Source organism: Anolis carolinensis, chromosome 5, assembly GCF_035594765.1.
Source record: "Anolis carolinensis isolate JA03-04 chromosome 5, rAnoCar3.1.pri, whole genome shotgun sequence".
Classification (NCBI taxonomy): Eukaryota; Metazoa; Chordata; class Lepidosauria; order Squamata; family Dactyloidae; genus Anolis; species Anolis carolinensis.
The window spans coordinates 200622664-200638695 of NC_085845.1; the positions used below are offsets into that span (position 1 = coordinate 200622664).

At 41.2% G+C, this 16032-nt stretch overlaps 1 protein-coding gene across 3 annotated transcripts in view; it reads right to left on the bottom strand.

Annotated features, from left to right (window-relative positions):
* Positions 1-16032, bottom strand: part of fbh1 (F-box DNA helicase 1) — a 33517-nt gene that overhangs the window by 7438 nt on the left and 10047 nt on the right. For all 3 annotated transcript variants that reach the window (XM_016993546.2, XM_016993547.2, XM_003220753.4), the window contains exons 7-18: positions 14066-14179; positions 13125-13219; positions 12004-12172; positions 10103-10331; positions 8759-8846; positions 8421-8507; positions 6719-6855; positions 5142-5241; positions 4909-5033; positions 4008-4068; positions 2291-2485; positions 1296-1421 (exon numbers count right to left, since the gene is read on the bottom strand). In XM_016993546.2, coding sequence (XP_016849035.2) covers positions 1296-1421; positions 2291-2485; positions 4008-4068; positions 4909-5033; positions 5142-5241; positions 6719-6855; positions 8421-8507; positions 8759-8846; positions 10103-10331; positions 12004-12172; positions 13125-13219; positions 14066-14179 — 1526 coding nt within the window. The remainder of the gene's footprint in view (positions 1-1295; positions 1422-2290; positions 2486-4007; positions 4069-4908; positions 5034-5141; positions 5242-6718; positions 6856-8420; positions 8508-8758; positions 8847-10102; positions 10332-12003; positions 12173-13124; positions 13220-14065; positions 14180-16032) is intronic.

The following is a 16032-nucleotide window of genomic DNA, read 5'->3' on the forward strand; positions in this document are numbered from 1 at the left end:
AAGGACAAACAGTACAAAAACAGAGGTAAAGGCTTTTCCTATCTTTTCCATTTCCAGCAACTGGAGGCTGTGCTCAACTCCGGCCACGAGGGGGGGGGAGGATGGTGCTGTCACTCTATCTTCCATTCCAAGGGGCTTTGTCATCCTTATACATCCTCCCAATCGAATCACCAGCATGACCTTATGGGCGCCTTTTAGTACCTCCCCTCTTAAAGCAGCACGTATTTATCTACTCACATTTGTTTTTGATCTGCTAGGTGAGCAGGGAGCTGGGGTTGATGGCGGGTGCTCACCCCAACCTAGGCTTAAACTGCCAACCTTTTGATCGGCAGGATTTTCTGCAGCTTAGCAGTTTAACCTGTTGTGCTAAGCCCAGCCCCCGTAAATAAATATAATAATAATGGCCATATATGGCCCATCAGGCATATAATTGCTACCCTTATCCTACTGAACATATCTCACCTTTTCCATGCAAACATAAACTCTACCATTGAACTGTGGTATCTTTTAATTATTATTATCATTATTATTATTATTGACACAACGACGTTGTATGACACAGCAAACAAGATAGACATTATTATTATTATTATTATTATTATTATTATTATTATTATTATTATTATTATCATTATACCCCGCTTTATCTCTCCCAAAGGGGACTGAAAGCTGCTTAACATCAAAGCATTTGCATACAATTTAAAATATACAAATATGCAAACATGAAAATTAGATTAAAAATAAACAGTATTTTAAAATTTTTGCTAAAAAACATTAATTAATAGATAATACATCCCTCTATGTTATTTCAAGGCTGCTGTTGGCAGACCAGTGTTTAATATTGGGCTGTGATATACCAAGATAGGGTTGACCAGATGAGAAATGGGACATTTGCTCACCATAATCCAGCAGCCAAGTGCAAGGCTCAGAAAAACAGAGCTGCGTTCCTGGAATTGGGACTCTCGCAATCAGAGACGACTGCTGCACAGTACAATTATTTACCTTTATGGCCTATAGATAAGGAGGCTATTCCTGTTATGTTTTTATGCCCTATGAAGCAGGGATTGTGTCATGCACTATAAATACGGTCACAGCACCCAGATCACACTGGATTTCTTCAACCAATTCAACATAGTTTGTGCCACAAAAACCAAGTTTCTGAACTAGAACAACTACTTTCAAAGTAAGAACCGCACAATTAAATTAAAAATAACACTTTCAAATCAGGAACAGAACATTTTTCAAATTTTGTTACATAGTGTAATGGATATTATTGGCGGCGGCGGGTGTCTTACCAATGCGGAACATGGGCAGCCTCAAGAGATTGTGCCAGGCAAGAGGGATGGTCACAAAGTCATTCGCTACTTGGACAACGTCAAATTCCAAGCCTTTGGACTTATGGACCGTTCCCAGGACATAATCTGCAACACAAACAGGTAGCTTTTCCGATAAGGTATTTCATGCAGCTGCCATCATCCTACCATTGGCTATACAAACTAGGGATGATGGGAGTGGAAGTCCAACACTGTCCGGAGGGCTACACAATTTCTATGGTTATAAATGAAGCTAGGACTCATGGAAACAGCTTAGCGAGGAAGGCAAGGTTTATTGCCATCTCAATCAACACATGCAGATTGTACTACTAAAGCAAAAGTGTGGAGTAAATTTAACCCATAAGCCACATGTGGACACTCAGGAATCAAAATAAGAATTTTAACCCTTCTGGGGTGCATGAGGGCATTTGGAGCACTTTTTTGTGCCCTTCCTAGGCCATTTAAGTTCTGAAAATGCCTTTATAAAGAAGAGAAAAGTAACTTCCTATTATGCCTCTGCTTGTAGTCTGTCTGCATGATCTTCTTGCAGCAGCCAAGTATGTGATGATGATGATTATTATTATTTGTATCCACAATTGAGACTCAAAGCAGCTCCCAATGTTGTATGTATATGTATGAGGTGTGTGTATGTGTATATGTGTGTGTGTGTGTGTGTGGTATAAGTATATTGGGGGAATCATTTAAAAAAGAAAAAACAGTGCTGAGGATAAGATCTAAGTTTCTGCACTAAAAACCTTGCATCATCAGCATATAAACTCTGACTGGCAGATAGATTTACCATATTTTTTTTTCTTTTGGTTGGAGTGGAAAAAGGGTTGCCGGATTGAAAACGGCAGAGTATTCCTATACCTTTAATATTTGTGCAGAAGAAAGAGGCTGCTTGCAAGAGATGTGGAAGTATCCTTTTCTATGCAACCAATTCAAGGGTTCAAAATAGGGGGGGGGGGGGGCATTACCTGCCATCTCGGAATGGGAGGTATGATGCCGTGTGATCCTCTGCAGCAGCTCCGGGATGCGGTCCCGGTATTTCTCCACGATGGCGATCTTCATCTCCAGCTGCTTGTCCTCCGACTTGACCATGTAGTCCTTGAGGGCAGAGAAGCCCTTCTGGACCCACCTCCGGAGGAAGGAGTCCTTCACCTCCAGCCCCACTGGGAAAAGGAAAAAAGGCCGCAGTGCAAGGGGTGAACTCAGCGCCACAAAGGGCACATCTACATCGTAGCATCAATGCAGTTTAATACCTCATTAACCGCCATGGCTCCCTGCTATGGAATCCTGGGAGTTGTCATTTGGGAAGGACCCAGCACTTCTTTGGCAACAAAGGCTAGAGTTTGCAGAACTACAATCCCAGTGTCTCAGGAGCAGTCACAGCTGTTAAAGTGGTGTCAAACTGTGTCATGATATTTGATTCCTCCCAGCTGCTTCAACACACATAAAAAAAGGATATGGGCAAAGTGGATATTAGTACAAAGAGGGCTTTGGTGGGTGGTGGTGGTTGTTGCTGTTGTTGTTGTTATTATTATTGTATGACACAGCAAACAAGATAGATATGCTGGATTTCGTATCACAAAATCACAAGTCGAACACTTCCCAAGTGTCTAGGACTGTGCGATGTATTTTTGGATGATGCGTGCAGATCCCAGTTGGTGGCCTTTTGCAGTCGGCAGATCATAATTTTGTCAATGCCTATTGTTTCCAAATGCCGGCTGAGATCTTTTGGCATGGCACTCAATATGCCGATCACCACCGGGACCACCTGCACTGGTGATTATTATTATTACTGTATTATTATTATTATTATTATTATTATTATTATTATTATTATTATTATTATTATTATTATTTTATTATGACACAGCAAACAAGATAGATATGCTGGATTTCATATCACAAAATCACAAGTCAAGCACTTCCCAAGTACCTAGGACTGTGTGATGTATTTTTGGATGATGCGTGCAGATCCCAGTCGGTGGCCTTTTGCAATCGGCAGATCATAATTTTGTCAATGCCTATTGTTTCCAAATGCCGGCTGAGATCTTTTGGCACAGCACCCAATGTGCCAATCACCACCAAGACCACCTGTACTGGTTATTATTATTATTACTGTTATTATTATTATTACCCACAGCGATGGTGGTGAACAACCCCATTTAGGCTACACAGTCATTGCTGAAATGAACAAAAAGGACCTAATATTATATCTGGTTCTAAAAGTTGTCCTAGATATTGGTGATTTTCTGTTTCACTCTTTTCTCATTGTAAACCATCTTTAGAGAATCACGGTCTTGAAAAAGGACTAAGAGACTAAGAGGGGACATAGTAGAATGCTACGCTGCACTCTACTAAGTTATAGACTTAGTTTTGTTTTTTTATCATGTCAGAAGCGAATTGGGAACATACTGCAAGTCACTTCTGGTGTGAATTGGCCGTCTACAGAGACGTTGCTCAGGGGACGCCCGGATGTGTTACCATTCTGCTGGGAGGCTTCTCTCATGTCCCTGCACAGGAAGCTGACAGGCAGGAGCTCACCGCATCTCGCGGATTCGAACCATCAACCTTCAGGTCAACAGTTCAGCCAGCACAAGGGTTTAACCCATTGCGCCACCGCAGCCCCTGTATTATAGACTGTGTTATAGGCCAAACATTCCTGCAATTGCATCTTGGGATACTCACATTCTGGGTGAAGGAGTTTCCAGACATCGTGGATCTTCTCCAGCCCAAAAGCATTAAGCCCCTAAAAGAGAGGAAAAAAAGGAATCACAGATCTTTCGGGGGATTCTGGAGGTAACTTCTCCAAACTCTGATAACACAACTTGGAGAGACAATGGCTATTTACACCGTTAATTGCATCAAGGGTCCAGTATCTCTCTTCATTACACTATTATTTTTATTTATTTACAGCACTATGTAACAACATTTGAAAAAAAATCTGTTCCTGGTTTGAAAGTGTTATTTCCTCTTTAATTATGTGGTACTTATTTTAAAGTCATTGTTATACTCCAAAATCTTTATTTTTGAAGCTGCCACAAACTACAGTAGTGTCTCACTTATCCAACACTCGCTTATCCAACATTCTGGATTATCCAACGCATTTTTCAATACATCGCAATATTTTGGTGCTAAAATCATAAATACAGTAATTACTACATAGCATTACTGCGTACTGAACTACTTTTTCTGTCAAATTTGTTGTAAAGCATGATGTTTTGGTGCTTAATTTGTAAAATCAAAACCTAATTTGATGTTTAATAGGCTTTTCCTTAATCCCTCCTTATTATCCAACATATTCGCTTATCCAACATTCTGCCGGCCGTTTATGTTGGATAAGTGAGACTCTACTGTATGTTGAATTGGTTGAGACTCTATGAGAGATACATTGATAAACTAGAGCAAAATGAGCTGCAGGATGTCCTGCAAAAACATCGTTTTTGTAGTTTAATAAACCTTTCCCATGTTTTTGTGATAGAACCAGTTAGGAAATGACATTTATAACCCAGGAACAAAAACCGTGTTACACAGTGTTGTTATTTAACCAGGTTTCCTGCAACCCCTTCTAGCTGCATGTCGCACTTACTCCCAAAAAGTATATTTTCGCGGGTGACTCTCCTTCCGTCATGTTCACAGCATCCTCAAAGATGGTCTGGTTGTTCCTGGACAAGCGGGCCACCTTCCCCGTCACACCGACCCCGCTGACATCGCCTTCCAAAAAAGAAGCAGCAATGAATATATGTCTTTTTGCAAATCTGAATCAAGAGCCAGCTAAACCTGTCTGAAGAGCCAATCCACACAAACAGTGCCGATCCTCACCTTCCTGGCTGCCGCCGACCAGCGTTTTATTCCGAATTTTCTTGCAGACGTCCAGAATGGTAGCCCCGACATACGCTATTTCTGCGCCGAACCGGAAACTCTAGAGAAGTGAAGCCCGCAAGGCAGGAAAATTGGGAGAAAGAGGAATGGGTTACATTTTGTTTTAAAGTAAGGAATATAGCTCCCAGAACTGGATTAAAATGTTTGGAGACTGCCAATCCTCCAAGTCCTATTGTGTTGAGAATCATCAGGACTCTATTAAAATTCATACAAAAAGAATTGACTTCTCCCATTCAGTATTCATTCATAATAATACAGTAGAGTCTTACTTATCCAACACTCGCTTATCCAACATTCTGGATTATCCAACGCATTTTTGTAGTCAATGTTTTCAATACATCATGATATTTTGGTGCTAAATTTGTAAATACAGTAATTACATAGCATTATTGTGTATTGAACTACTTTTTCTGTCAAATTTGTTATATAACATGATGTTTTGGTGCTTAATTTGTAAAATTATAACCTAGTTTGATGTTTAATAGGCTTTTTCTTAAACTCTTCTTATTATCCAACATATTCGCTTATCCAACATTCTGCCGGCCCGTTTACGTTGGTAAGCGAGAATCTACTGTATTATTAATTATTACTATTATTATTTTATTTCTTACCCGCCTTTCCCAATGGCTTGAGGCGGTACACAGCACCGTCACTATATGTTGGGAATAATAATAATAATAATAATAATAATAATAATAATAATAATAATAATAATACTTTATTTATAACCTGCTTCCATCTCTCCAAGGGGACTCGGTGTGGTTCACATGGGGACCAAGCCCGATCAACAGATAAAACAATACAACGACAGCATATAAAATTAAAACAATAACAGTAAAATAACAGTTAACAGTCTCAAAACCATGTTATTTCCATAAAACAACCAAAATGGAGAAGTGTACAGTACTGCTATGCTTAGACAATGAAAAAGAAATGTACAAAGATAAAATGATGATGATGATGATGATGATTATATTTATACCTTGCTTTATCTCTCCCAGAGGGGACTCAAAGTGGCTTAACATAAAATTATTAGCATAAATTTTTAAATATACAAATAAGCAAACATTAAAACAGGATTAAATATAAACATTATTTTTAAAAATCCAGTTTAAAACCATTAAAACATATTCAAAGATAAAGTGGAACCAGGCTTGAAAACAGCCCATGCAAAAGTTATCTAGGAGTTTTAGTAGACCACAAGCAGAACATGAGGCAACAGTGTGATGCAGCAGCTAAAAAGACCAATGTGATTCTAGGCTGCATCAATAGTCGGGTTTGCATATCAAGAGAAGTCCTAGTCTCACTCTATTCTGCTTTGGTCAGACCTCACCCAGAATAAACAGAGGCTAGATGGCCATCTGTTGGGCATGCTTTGATGGTGCCTTCTTGCCCAGCAAGAAGAGGGTTGGACTGGATAACCTTTAGGGTCTCTTCCAACTCTATGATTCTATGATTGCACAATTCAGTGTGAAACACCTCAACAGAAGGCCAGAAGGAATCCAGGCCGGACTGACCTGGGTGAGGTAGTAGATGTGGGTGTGTGGCACTTCGGACATGGCGTTGACGGCGCCCCGGAAACTGTAGATCTGCTGGTGGGGGTCCCCGACCAAGATGACCCCACACGGCTGGGAAAGGACAATGTCCATAACGGCTACGAAGGGAAGAGGGAAACATCCAATGAGGGTGAAAAAGAGGTTCTCAGCCTTATGGAAAAACCAAGTCCAGTCATTCTGATTGCGTACACATCATTATGTATTAGTTTATTTGCGGTATTTATATACCGCCCTTCTCAACCCCGAAGGGGACTCACAGTGTTGGCAACAATTCAATGCCCTTGATAAAAAAGCATAAAACATCAAAGTTGACCCTCTACTAATAAAACATTAAACATTATTAAACACATCACATAAAATAACATCATATATCACGCAAAGACATAGCTGTGGTCCGTAAACAGTCCTGGGTCATTGCACTATCAACTTTCACTTTCACTTTAATGCAGTGTTTTGGACTTTATTTATCTACTTACCTTATTTATTTACCTTAATTATACTCCATCTTTGTCTACTTCAAGGGGGATTCAAGGCGAATTCAACTTCTACAACTCCTAAGAGCCGGTAGGAGTTTATATGGATGCTTATGACTAAGGGTGCATCTACACTGTAGAATTAATGCAGTTTGAGACTACTTTATCTGCCATGGCTGAATGCTGTGGAATCCCTGGAGTTGGAGTCTGGGGAGGCATCAGCATTTATTGCCACATAAGGCTTTGTGGATCTCAAGGAACCACCTTGAGAAACTAGTGTAAAAGTTTCAATGCTACAACTATTGGTTTTAACTATAATCCCTTTGCATACAATTATTATTATTATTATTATTATTATTATTATTATTATTATTATTATGCCACTTTTTCTCTCCATAAGGAGACTCAAAGTGGCTAACATAACAGATATTCTTGATCAATATGGCTATGTCTCAAAATGCAATTGAGTAGGGGTTGTTGCACTACACAAGAGTCCAGGAATATAAGCAAAATCTTTCAGAGGTGACAAAGTCCAGGAACAGCCAGGAATCACAGATACAGCTTAAGTCCACAATCAGGAAAGTATAATTAGTAAACTTGAACAGAAGTACAAGAACAGAAACATAGAAAACTTCCAGGATATTTAAATCCAAAATCAAAGCTTGACTTGAACCAGGAACAAGAGAACTCAGGCCTAGCTTCTCACTCTAACACAGTGTTGCCTGAACCGACCTTAAGGTAAACAATTTTCTGTTTAATAGACACCCATGAAAGCATTCTGTTTCCCATGAATTTCTTTCCCAGCTTTCTCTGAACGACGCAATCTATTTTCAGCCCTGATTTGTAAACAAAAACTTGTTGATCTCCGTAGCTGCAGGTGAATTTCCATAGGAATTCTCCTTATCACTCGGCTCTTCACTCGATTCCTTATCTGCTGTTGCTACTTCTGACTCCCCTGAACGCACTTGAGGCCCTGTGCTTTCCAAGCCGGTTTTCTCACAGAGAGAACCATCATTTCCCTGACTTGAGGGCTCACCCCTTTGTGCCACAGGAAAGCTCACAATCCTCTCTAATTCACCAGTTAAACCATCAGCCTCTGGTGACTGATTTACAGCAGGGGTTTCCTCAGTGGACCAAGATACTTCTTCTTCTCAAGGATAAGAAAACCTGCTATATATATTTCTACTCACCTGGTGTGCAATCCTGAGCCTCATCCACAAGGATGGCATCATAGTCAGACAGCAAAGGCTTCTGAAGCTGCCACAACTTCAAGTATCCTAGGAAGAAAGCATAACATTAGTAAGCGAACCATCAAACCAAGGTCATGTTACAAATTGAGTCTCCCTTTTCCGGAAATCCAAACAAACTCCAAAACCCTAAACTGTTAAACCTTGTTCCTGGCCTGGGTTTTGAAGAATGTTCCTAATCTATTTTATGGTAGACAAGTCATGGTAGAACCCTTGGTGGGCAGGAAGGTAACACATACTTCCAAGACATAATAAATAAATAGACACAGAGCACTATTTACCATCATGAATCATCTTGTATGCCATTTCCCTGGTCGGGCTCAACCTTTTCATATTCGTCCATATCTGGTTTGCTTCGCTGATAATGATCTGGAAAAGAAATGCAAAAAGTAATCTTCCTTCTTCCATCATCAGTAATTCCCAAAGAGTTTTTAGGCTGGACAAGAACCTCCTGAAGGCTTTTATTAGGTGCCAAACACTGCCCACACATCCCTGCTATACGATAAGGGGTCTCTAATGGAAGAAAACACTACCAGAAGTTGGCCATATAGCTGCAATTGAGGTTCTAGAGATTTCTTAATTCACATTATTTCCACTTTTGCTGAGGTCCTGCAGCCCTAACTTCAGTGAATGTGCCTATACTGTAGAGTTGTGCACAGAATTTGTTTCTAGTTTCTTTGGGAACACAAAACGGGAAGCCTCCCCTCATGAAAATCAGCTCAACACAAAAGCAAGCTGAAGCCAATCCCGGCTCCAAGTCTGCTTTCGTCTGCACCCGAGCAGGAATGACAATGTGTGTATGGCATGCTGGCCCAGAAAGCGCATGTGCCTGCCAGTACCTGCAGCTGAGCACCTCTTACTCTAAAGTAAGAGTTGCTCAGCTGCAGGCACTGGCAGGCACACACGCTTTCTGGGCCTGCACACCACGTCACACACAAATGCTCCCATGAGAATGTGTGTGGCATGTTGTGTAGGTACAGTGCCTCTAGAGTAAGAGGCGCTTGGCTGCAGGCACTGCAGGTACACAATCTTTCTGGGCCTGCATGCCACGATGCCACACACGCACTCTCCTTGGAAAGAGAGTGTGTGTGTGAGTGTGTGTGGCATGTAGGCCCAGAAAGTGGATGCGCCTGCAGCCAAGCGCCTCTTACTCTAGAGTACGAGGAGCTCGGCTGCAGGCAGTGGGCTTGCATGCCATGCCACACATGAACTCTCTTTCCAAGGAGAGTGCATGTGTGGCGTGATGTGCAGACAGGCCTGGAAAGCACATGTGCCTGCCACTACCTACAGCTGAGTGCCTCCTCTACAGTAGAAACAACAGGTAAGAAGCCTCCTCAAAGCACGTGCCATGGAGGGGAGCCTGGGTAGGAAGCCCCCCCCCCCAATGAATGGTCCGATAGAAAATTGATTTTTTTGTGGCCCCAACCTGAAAACAGATATCGGCTGTTAGAAATTATGGGAGTTGAAGTCCAAAACACCTGGAGGGTCGAAGTTTGCCCGTGCCTGTATAATATTGCAGTGTTGGGCATGTTCATGGACTTTGGGGACTGTTGTGCAATTCTGGCTACAATAGCCAGGGGCTGATGGGAGTTGCAGTCCAAGAACGGGGGACAACAGAGTCTCACCTGCTTCTCTTCTGGCTCCAGCAGGACCTTTTCTCCCTGGTTGTTCTTGCGCCAGATGGGCGTGTGCTCCAAGGAGATGGCCTCGTCTGCGGAAGCAAAGAACTTCCCAAGGGTCTGCACGACCCCCTTGGCCCGAATGAACGGGGACTGGCCCTGGCGGTTCTGGAGGACGAAGCTGACCCAGTAGGAGGACAAGGAGCCCGCGTTGAGCTTGCGCTGCTGGCTGTAACTGCAGGCAAAGGAGACAAACAGGGGCAGAGGGGAAATAGGTTTGAGAACCATGGGGTTTGTCATGCCCCCACACAGACTTTATTCATTCATTCATTTAATTAATTAATTAATTAATTAATTAAGCCTCTCTTAGTTAGAAGAGTTCAGTTTTTTATTATATAGTTTATGGGTGGGAAACATAGGTAGCTCTTTTCCTTTAAGACCGCCACACTCCAGAGGCACAGCCGCATAGCCAGATCCAACAGCTTCCCTGAAGCCAGCCATTTGGATGAAGGTGCTGAGAGGAGTTAGGAAGCTGAACACATTGCACATTTTGAAACTCACAAGAAGAATGCATAACAATAAACAAAAATAATTTGATTGTATGAAATATCAGTACCTTAACTCCTCCCAGGGTCTGATGAATAAATGAATATGTTGTTGAAGTCTTTCATGGCTGGAATCACTGGGTTGCAGTGAGTTTTCCGGCCTGTCTAGCCATGTTCCAGAAGCATTCTCTCCTGACATTTCACCCACATCTATGGCAGGCATCCTCAGAGATTGGGAGGTCTGTTACAAGGCTATTCAGTGCTAATCAAGGTGTCAACTACGACATTCACACTTGCCTCAAGCAGACAAGGGTTCTTTCTCCCACCTTGGACATTATTCCACAAATATATAGACCCCACTTGCCTAGTTTCCAACAGACTTTATGACCTCTGAGGATGCCTGCCATAGATGCAGGCGAAACATCAGGAGAGAATGCTTCTGGAACATGGCCAGACAGCCCGGAAAAATCACAGCAACCTAATAAATGAATGCTTTGAAGAAACAGATGAGAGCTCAGAACATAACTGATATTCTCGTGATTATTTTCGAAGAGATCTTCCTTTCTGCCCTCTTTCCTGTGTCCTTTAATAATAATAATAATAATAATAATAATAATAATAATAATAATAATAATAATACTTTATTTTTCTATCCTGCCACCATCTCCCTGAAGGGACTCGGCGCGGCTAACATGGGGCAATGCCCAAAACAAAACAGAGTAGAAAAATAAAACGAATATCAAAATAAAAACAATAATAACTTCAATAAAATTAATAAACAATTTAAACATTTTAAAAAATACATTAAAACACAAAAAATCAGAACAAACAAATAATAATTATAGAATATCAATCACTAGAGATGAAAGGGGTCAGGCATATAAAACACAATATCGCAAGGCTTTTAATAAAGCGCATAAACAAGTGTCAGAGAGTCAACTGGGATAATATGGGATTTATCTGGCTTTGCCTTCTTAAACTTTGACTGAGCCTCCCAAATCACAGACTGGCATCTCCCAAACCTTTAACGGGAGTTTCCTAAACCTTAAACTTCTTAAATTGAGTTTAGATGTGGAAGATATTGCAGCCTCTAGACTCCTGGCACCCTTAGACTAACTAACTGGCTGCAAAGGAGTTGCTGAGGAGGACTGCAATCTCCGCCTCGGAGGGGTTTCTTAAGGCGATAGGATCTAATTAAGGTTTCCTCCCCCAGAAAACTATACAAAAAAAACCCTGAACCCATTCCAACTAAGGGGACAACTGAGGCTTGACAAAGAAAACAGTAAAAGCATGAAAGACTGTAATGACAGATGGAAATCCGCTGCCGTTTCACTGGGCGTAATTGGTAATCCGATCACTTACTTCTTGCCAACTTGTGCAAAAGCCAGAGAGTGGATTGTTTTGCTGGTCACGTTGGGAGGGAAGGCCCGGGTGCCCTGCTCTGCAATGGTCTTGTTGAAGGCCAGGTACAGGAACCTCAGGTTGGACCACTTCTCTGCGTACTTGACCAGCGTGGAAGTCTTCCCGGTGCCTGGAAGAGGAGGAAGGAGAAGAAGGACCATTCAGCAGAGTGAAGAACTACATCCCAGAATAGCCTTCTCCAGTTCACACTTTCTAGATAGGTGTATTACACAACTCTCAACATCCTGGGGATGGTGGACAACACAGTCCGACCCATTTCTAAATTTTAGGGAGGGAAAAAAAGGTGATGAGGATGGTTGTTCTCAAAAGGTCTATAGGTCAACAAGTGAGAGTTTGCTTTTAGGGGCAAAGATCTCAAAGGAAAACTAGAAGAGGGTTCATAGAATCATAAACTCATAGAGTTGGAAGAGATCCCAAAAGGCCATCCAGTCCAACCCTCTTCTACCACCCAGGAACACCCAATCCAACCTCTCCAGACAGAGGACCATCTACTTAAAAACCTCAGGAGGAGACTCCACCGGACTCCAAGGCAGAATATTCCACTGCTGAACAGTTCTGACCATCAGGAAGTTCTTCCTAATCTTTAGGTGGGATCTCTTTTCCTGCAGTTTGAATCCATTGCTCCAATGTATCCTGGTCTCTGGAGCAGCAGAAAACAAACTTGCTCCTATCTCCTGGATATGATATTCTTTCAAATATTTAAAAATCTCTCAGTCGTCTTTTCTCCAACTCCCTAAGCTATTCCTCGTAGGGTTCTGAACTTTGTGTACAGTCAACCTTCCACATGGATAGATATGGTTTTTGCAGATTTGATTACACTATGTAACAAAATTTGGAAAATGTTCTGCTCCTCATTTGAAAGTATTTTTCCTGTTTAATTGTGCATTCCTTACTTTGAAAAGTAGTTGTTCTACTCCAGAAACTAGGCTGAATTGGTTGAGACTCTATGAAATATTCATTGAAAAACTAGAGCAAAATATGCTGCAAGGTCCTTCCCACAAATACAATAAAAAGAGTCTATGCTTTAAAGTTACTGAAGATATTCATAACAAATGCCTTACCTGCAAAAGCCATGATCTTCACAACCTGCTTTGGGGCAATTGCGTGGTTTATGATCTGCTGCTGTTCACAGGTGGGCTGAAGAGCAGGACGACTACTAAACAGAACCACAAGAAAAAGAGGATGTTAAAGTGAAGCAGATGGAGTCACAGTGGTTAGGCACTGGACTACAACTCTGGAGAGCAGGGTTCATGCCCTTGATCATCCACCTTGGGTAAACTGCACATTCCCGGCCTCAAAAATCATGTTACAGACTCACTTTAGGTTGCTGTACATCAGAAACGACTTGAAGACACGCAACAATAACATCAGTGTAATAACTGGCCAGGTAGCTGTAATGTCGTGAAATGTTGAAAACATTCCAAGTATTTAGGAATATACTTTTGGCAATACAGATTGAATATTCCCTAGTCAAAACACTTAGGATTAGAAATATTCCATATTCCACATTTTTCCCCTCAGATTTTGGAAGACTTGCATATATTGATAGCGATATAATGGAGATCGGACCCAAGTTTAAACAAAGAAGTTATTTATTTTTCAAATAGCACCTGCTATATATAGACTGATGGTTGCTTTATACACAGTATTTGAATAATTTTATGTATTAAACCAAGTTTGTGTACACATAACCATCAACAAGCAAAGAAATTCCCTTGGTGCATCTGCATCAAAGCAGTTTGGCACCACTTTAATTGGCTCAGTATTATGAAATTTTGGATAAGGAATCATCTACCTGTATATGCTCCAATTCCTGTATTTCCCCTTTTATACAAAATACATGCCCACCGCGAAAAATAAATAGGGCCAGCCCCACTCTCAAAGTCGATGTGAACCTATTTGCAACATCTGCCTATCTGCCCAACATTCACAAAACAAAATGATGACAGTGTGCATTGAATGACTGTCTTTTCTTCTTTTGACATATTTTCAGAAGGCATACCTGTTCTGAAAGCCTCTTCCGTAGCTGGAACTGGCTGCTTCTGGCACAGCGAGAACGGGGACCCCGTTTGAATTTTCCAAGAGATAAAGGCAGTAAAAAATATTGTAGTGAATCCTACAAAAGGAAAGAAGATCGATCAGAAGGGCTCCATAACACATCTTCAATATTATCCTTTTTTAAAACAATGAGTTGGAGATGAATGGGGGAAATGGGGACCATATGTGATCCTCCAAGGTTTTTTTTTTATCTTCAGCCACTCCAGATTCCACAAACTTCTGGACAAAAAAAAAGGATGAATTATCTTTCCTGTAAGTCTCAAGGAGCCACAATCCACCTTTTAAAGAGGTTGTAGATCTGCCACTGAGACGGCATTCAGAGACAGTTCATGCTTGACTTGTTCTTGGGCCCAGAATAGACCAATTACCACCACTTCTCATTTGTAGAGCTTGGAAAAATTCCTTTACTTAAGCCTCACTTCCAGGAATCTTCTCCTGAAGGCCATGCAGTCAAGGGACAGGCTCACTCTAGGATTCTGATATTTTCCCCCCAAGTTCCACCCATTTTCCCACTTTGTTTACTTTATTTCTATCCCGCTTTCTCCAAATAGAGACTCAGGATACAACACAATATAATTTAAAAGCAAGGCAAATAGATATACATGTAGATACAAAAATAAAAAAAAAAACAGATATTTGTATCATGGATACAAAAGTTAAAATAAAACACACAGCCCAACCTCACCCACAACATCCCCTGCAGCCTGCACCCTTGTTGTTGTGCCCCACCCATGGGAGACCTTTTCACCCAGACACCACACAGGGATGAGAGAATCCACTAAGTGAAGTTTATTAAGGGAAATATAAGAAAAACCACAATCAAAAATAAAATCCAAAATCCAAATCTAGAAACTTCAGAGGTGCTGAGTATAGGTGAGTATAGTTTCATGAATCAAATCACAGGAATTCAAAACTTGGAACTGCACTTTGAGGCAATACAGCGAAACAAGGCAAAATCCATACACTTGATCAAAATTATATCCAGAACTTGAGAACAAAATAAATAATAAACCAGAGCAAAATCCATGAAGGCATGAACAGTAATTAAAATCCAGTAATTAAAATCCTCACAACCTCTGAGGATGCCTGCCATAGTTGTGGGCGAAATGTCAGGAGAGGATACTTCTGGAACATGGCCAGTCAGCCCAGAAAACATACAACAACCCTGTGATCCTGGCCATGAAAGCCTTCGACAACACAAAATCCAGAAACTTGAAACTTATCCAGAAAAATCTGAATGAGACACAAAATCCAGAAACTTGAACATTTAAAGCAAGGCCATTGAACTTAAGAGTGTTTCCACTTGATATGCAACATCATTCTCACAAAGAGCTGTACACTTGGAGCCAATTTAAAACCCTCAGTTCCCTCAAGCTAAACATTCCCAGCTCCCTCTGCTGTTCTCAGAGGACTGGGTTTCCAACCACTTTGGTGGCCTTTCTCTGGACACATCCTAGCTAGACCCACCTGTTGCTGACATGGATGTCGCTCTCCTGCATGGCGTAGAACAGGGTGCCCATGCAGTAGAGTGCCTCCATAACATAATAATAATTTATAATAATAATAATTTAATTTTTGTATCCCGTCACCATCTCCCCGAAGGGAGTCGGAACGGCTCAGACTAGCCCAGACAACAGATTAAAATACAACCAGTAAAATTAAGTATAACAAATACATAAAACATAAACAATAATAATCAGTTAAAACAATGAAATAGTAACAACAACTGGACATGCAGAGGATAAAAGTATAAGCTCTGGAAGGGGTTCCTGAGGTATATATCACTCCTCGTACACCTGCTTCTTCTCTGCTTATCTCAAAGCCTCTGGGAAAAGCGAGTCTGTCTCTCTTTCACATTCCCGCAGCACAACTGCAGCCGTTCTGTCCTAGTAACAGACTTACACTCCCCCA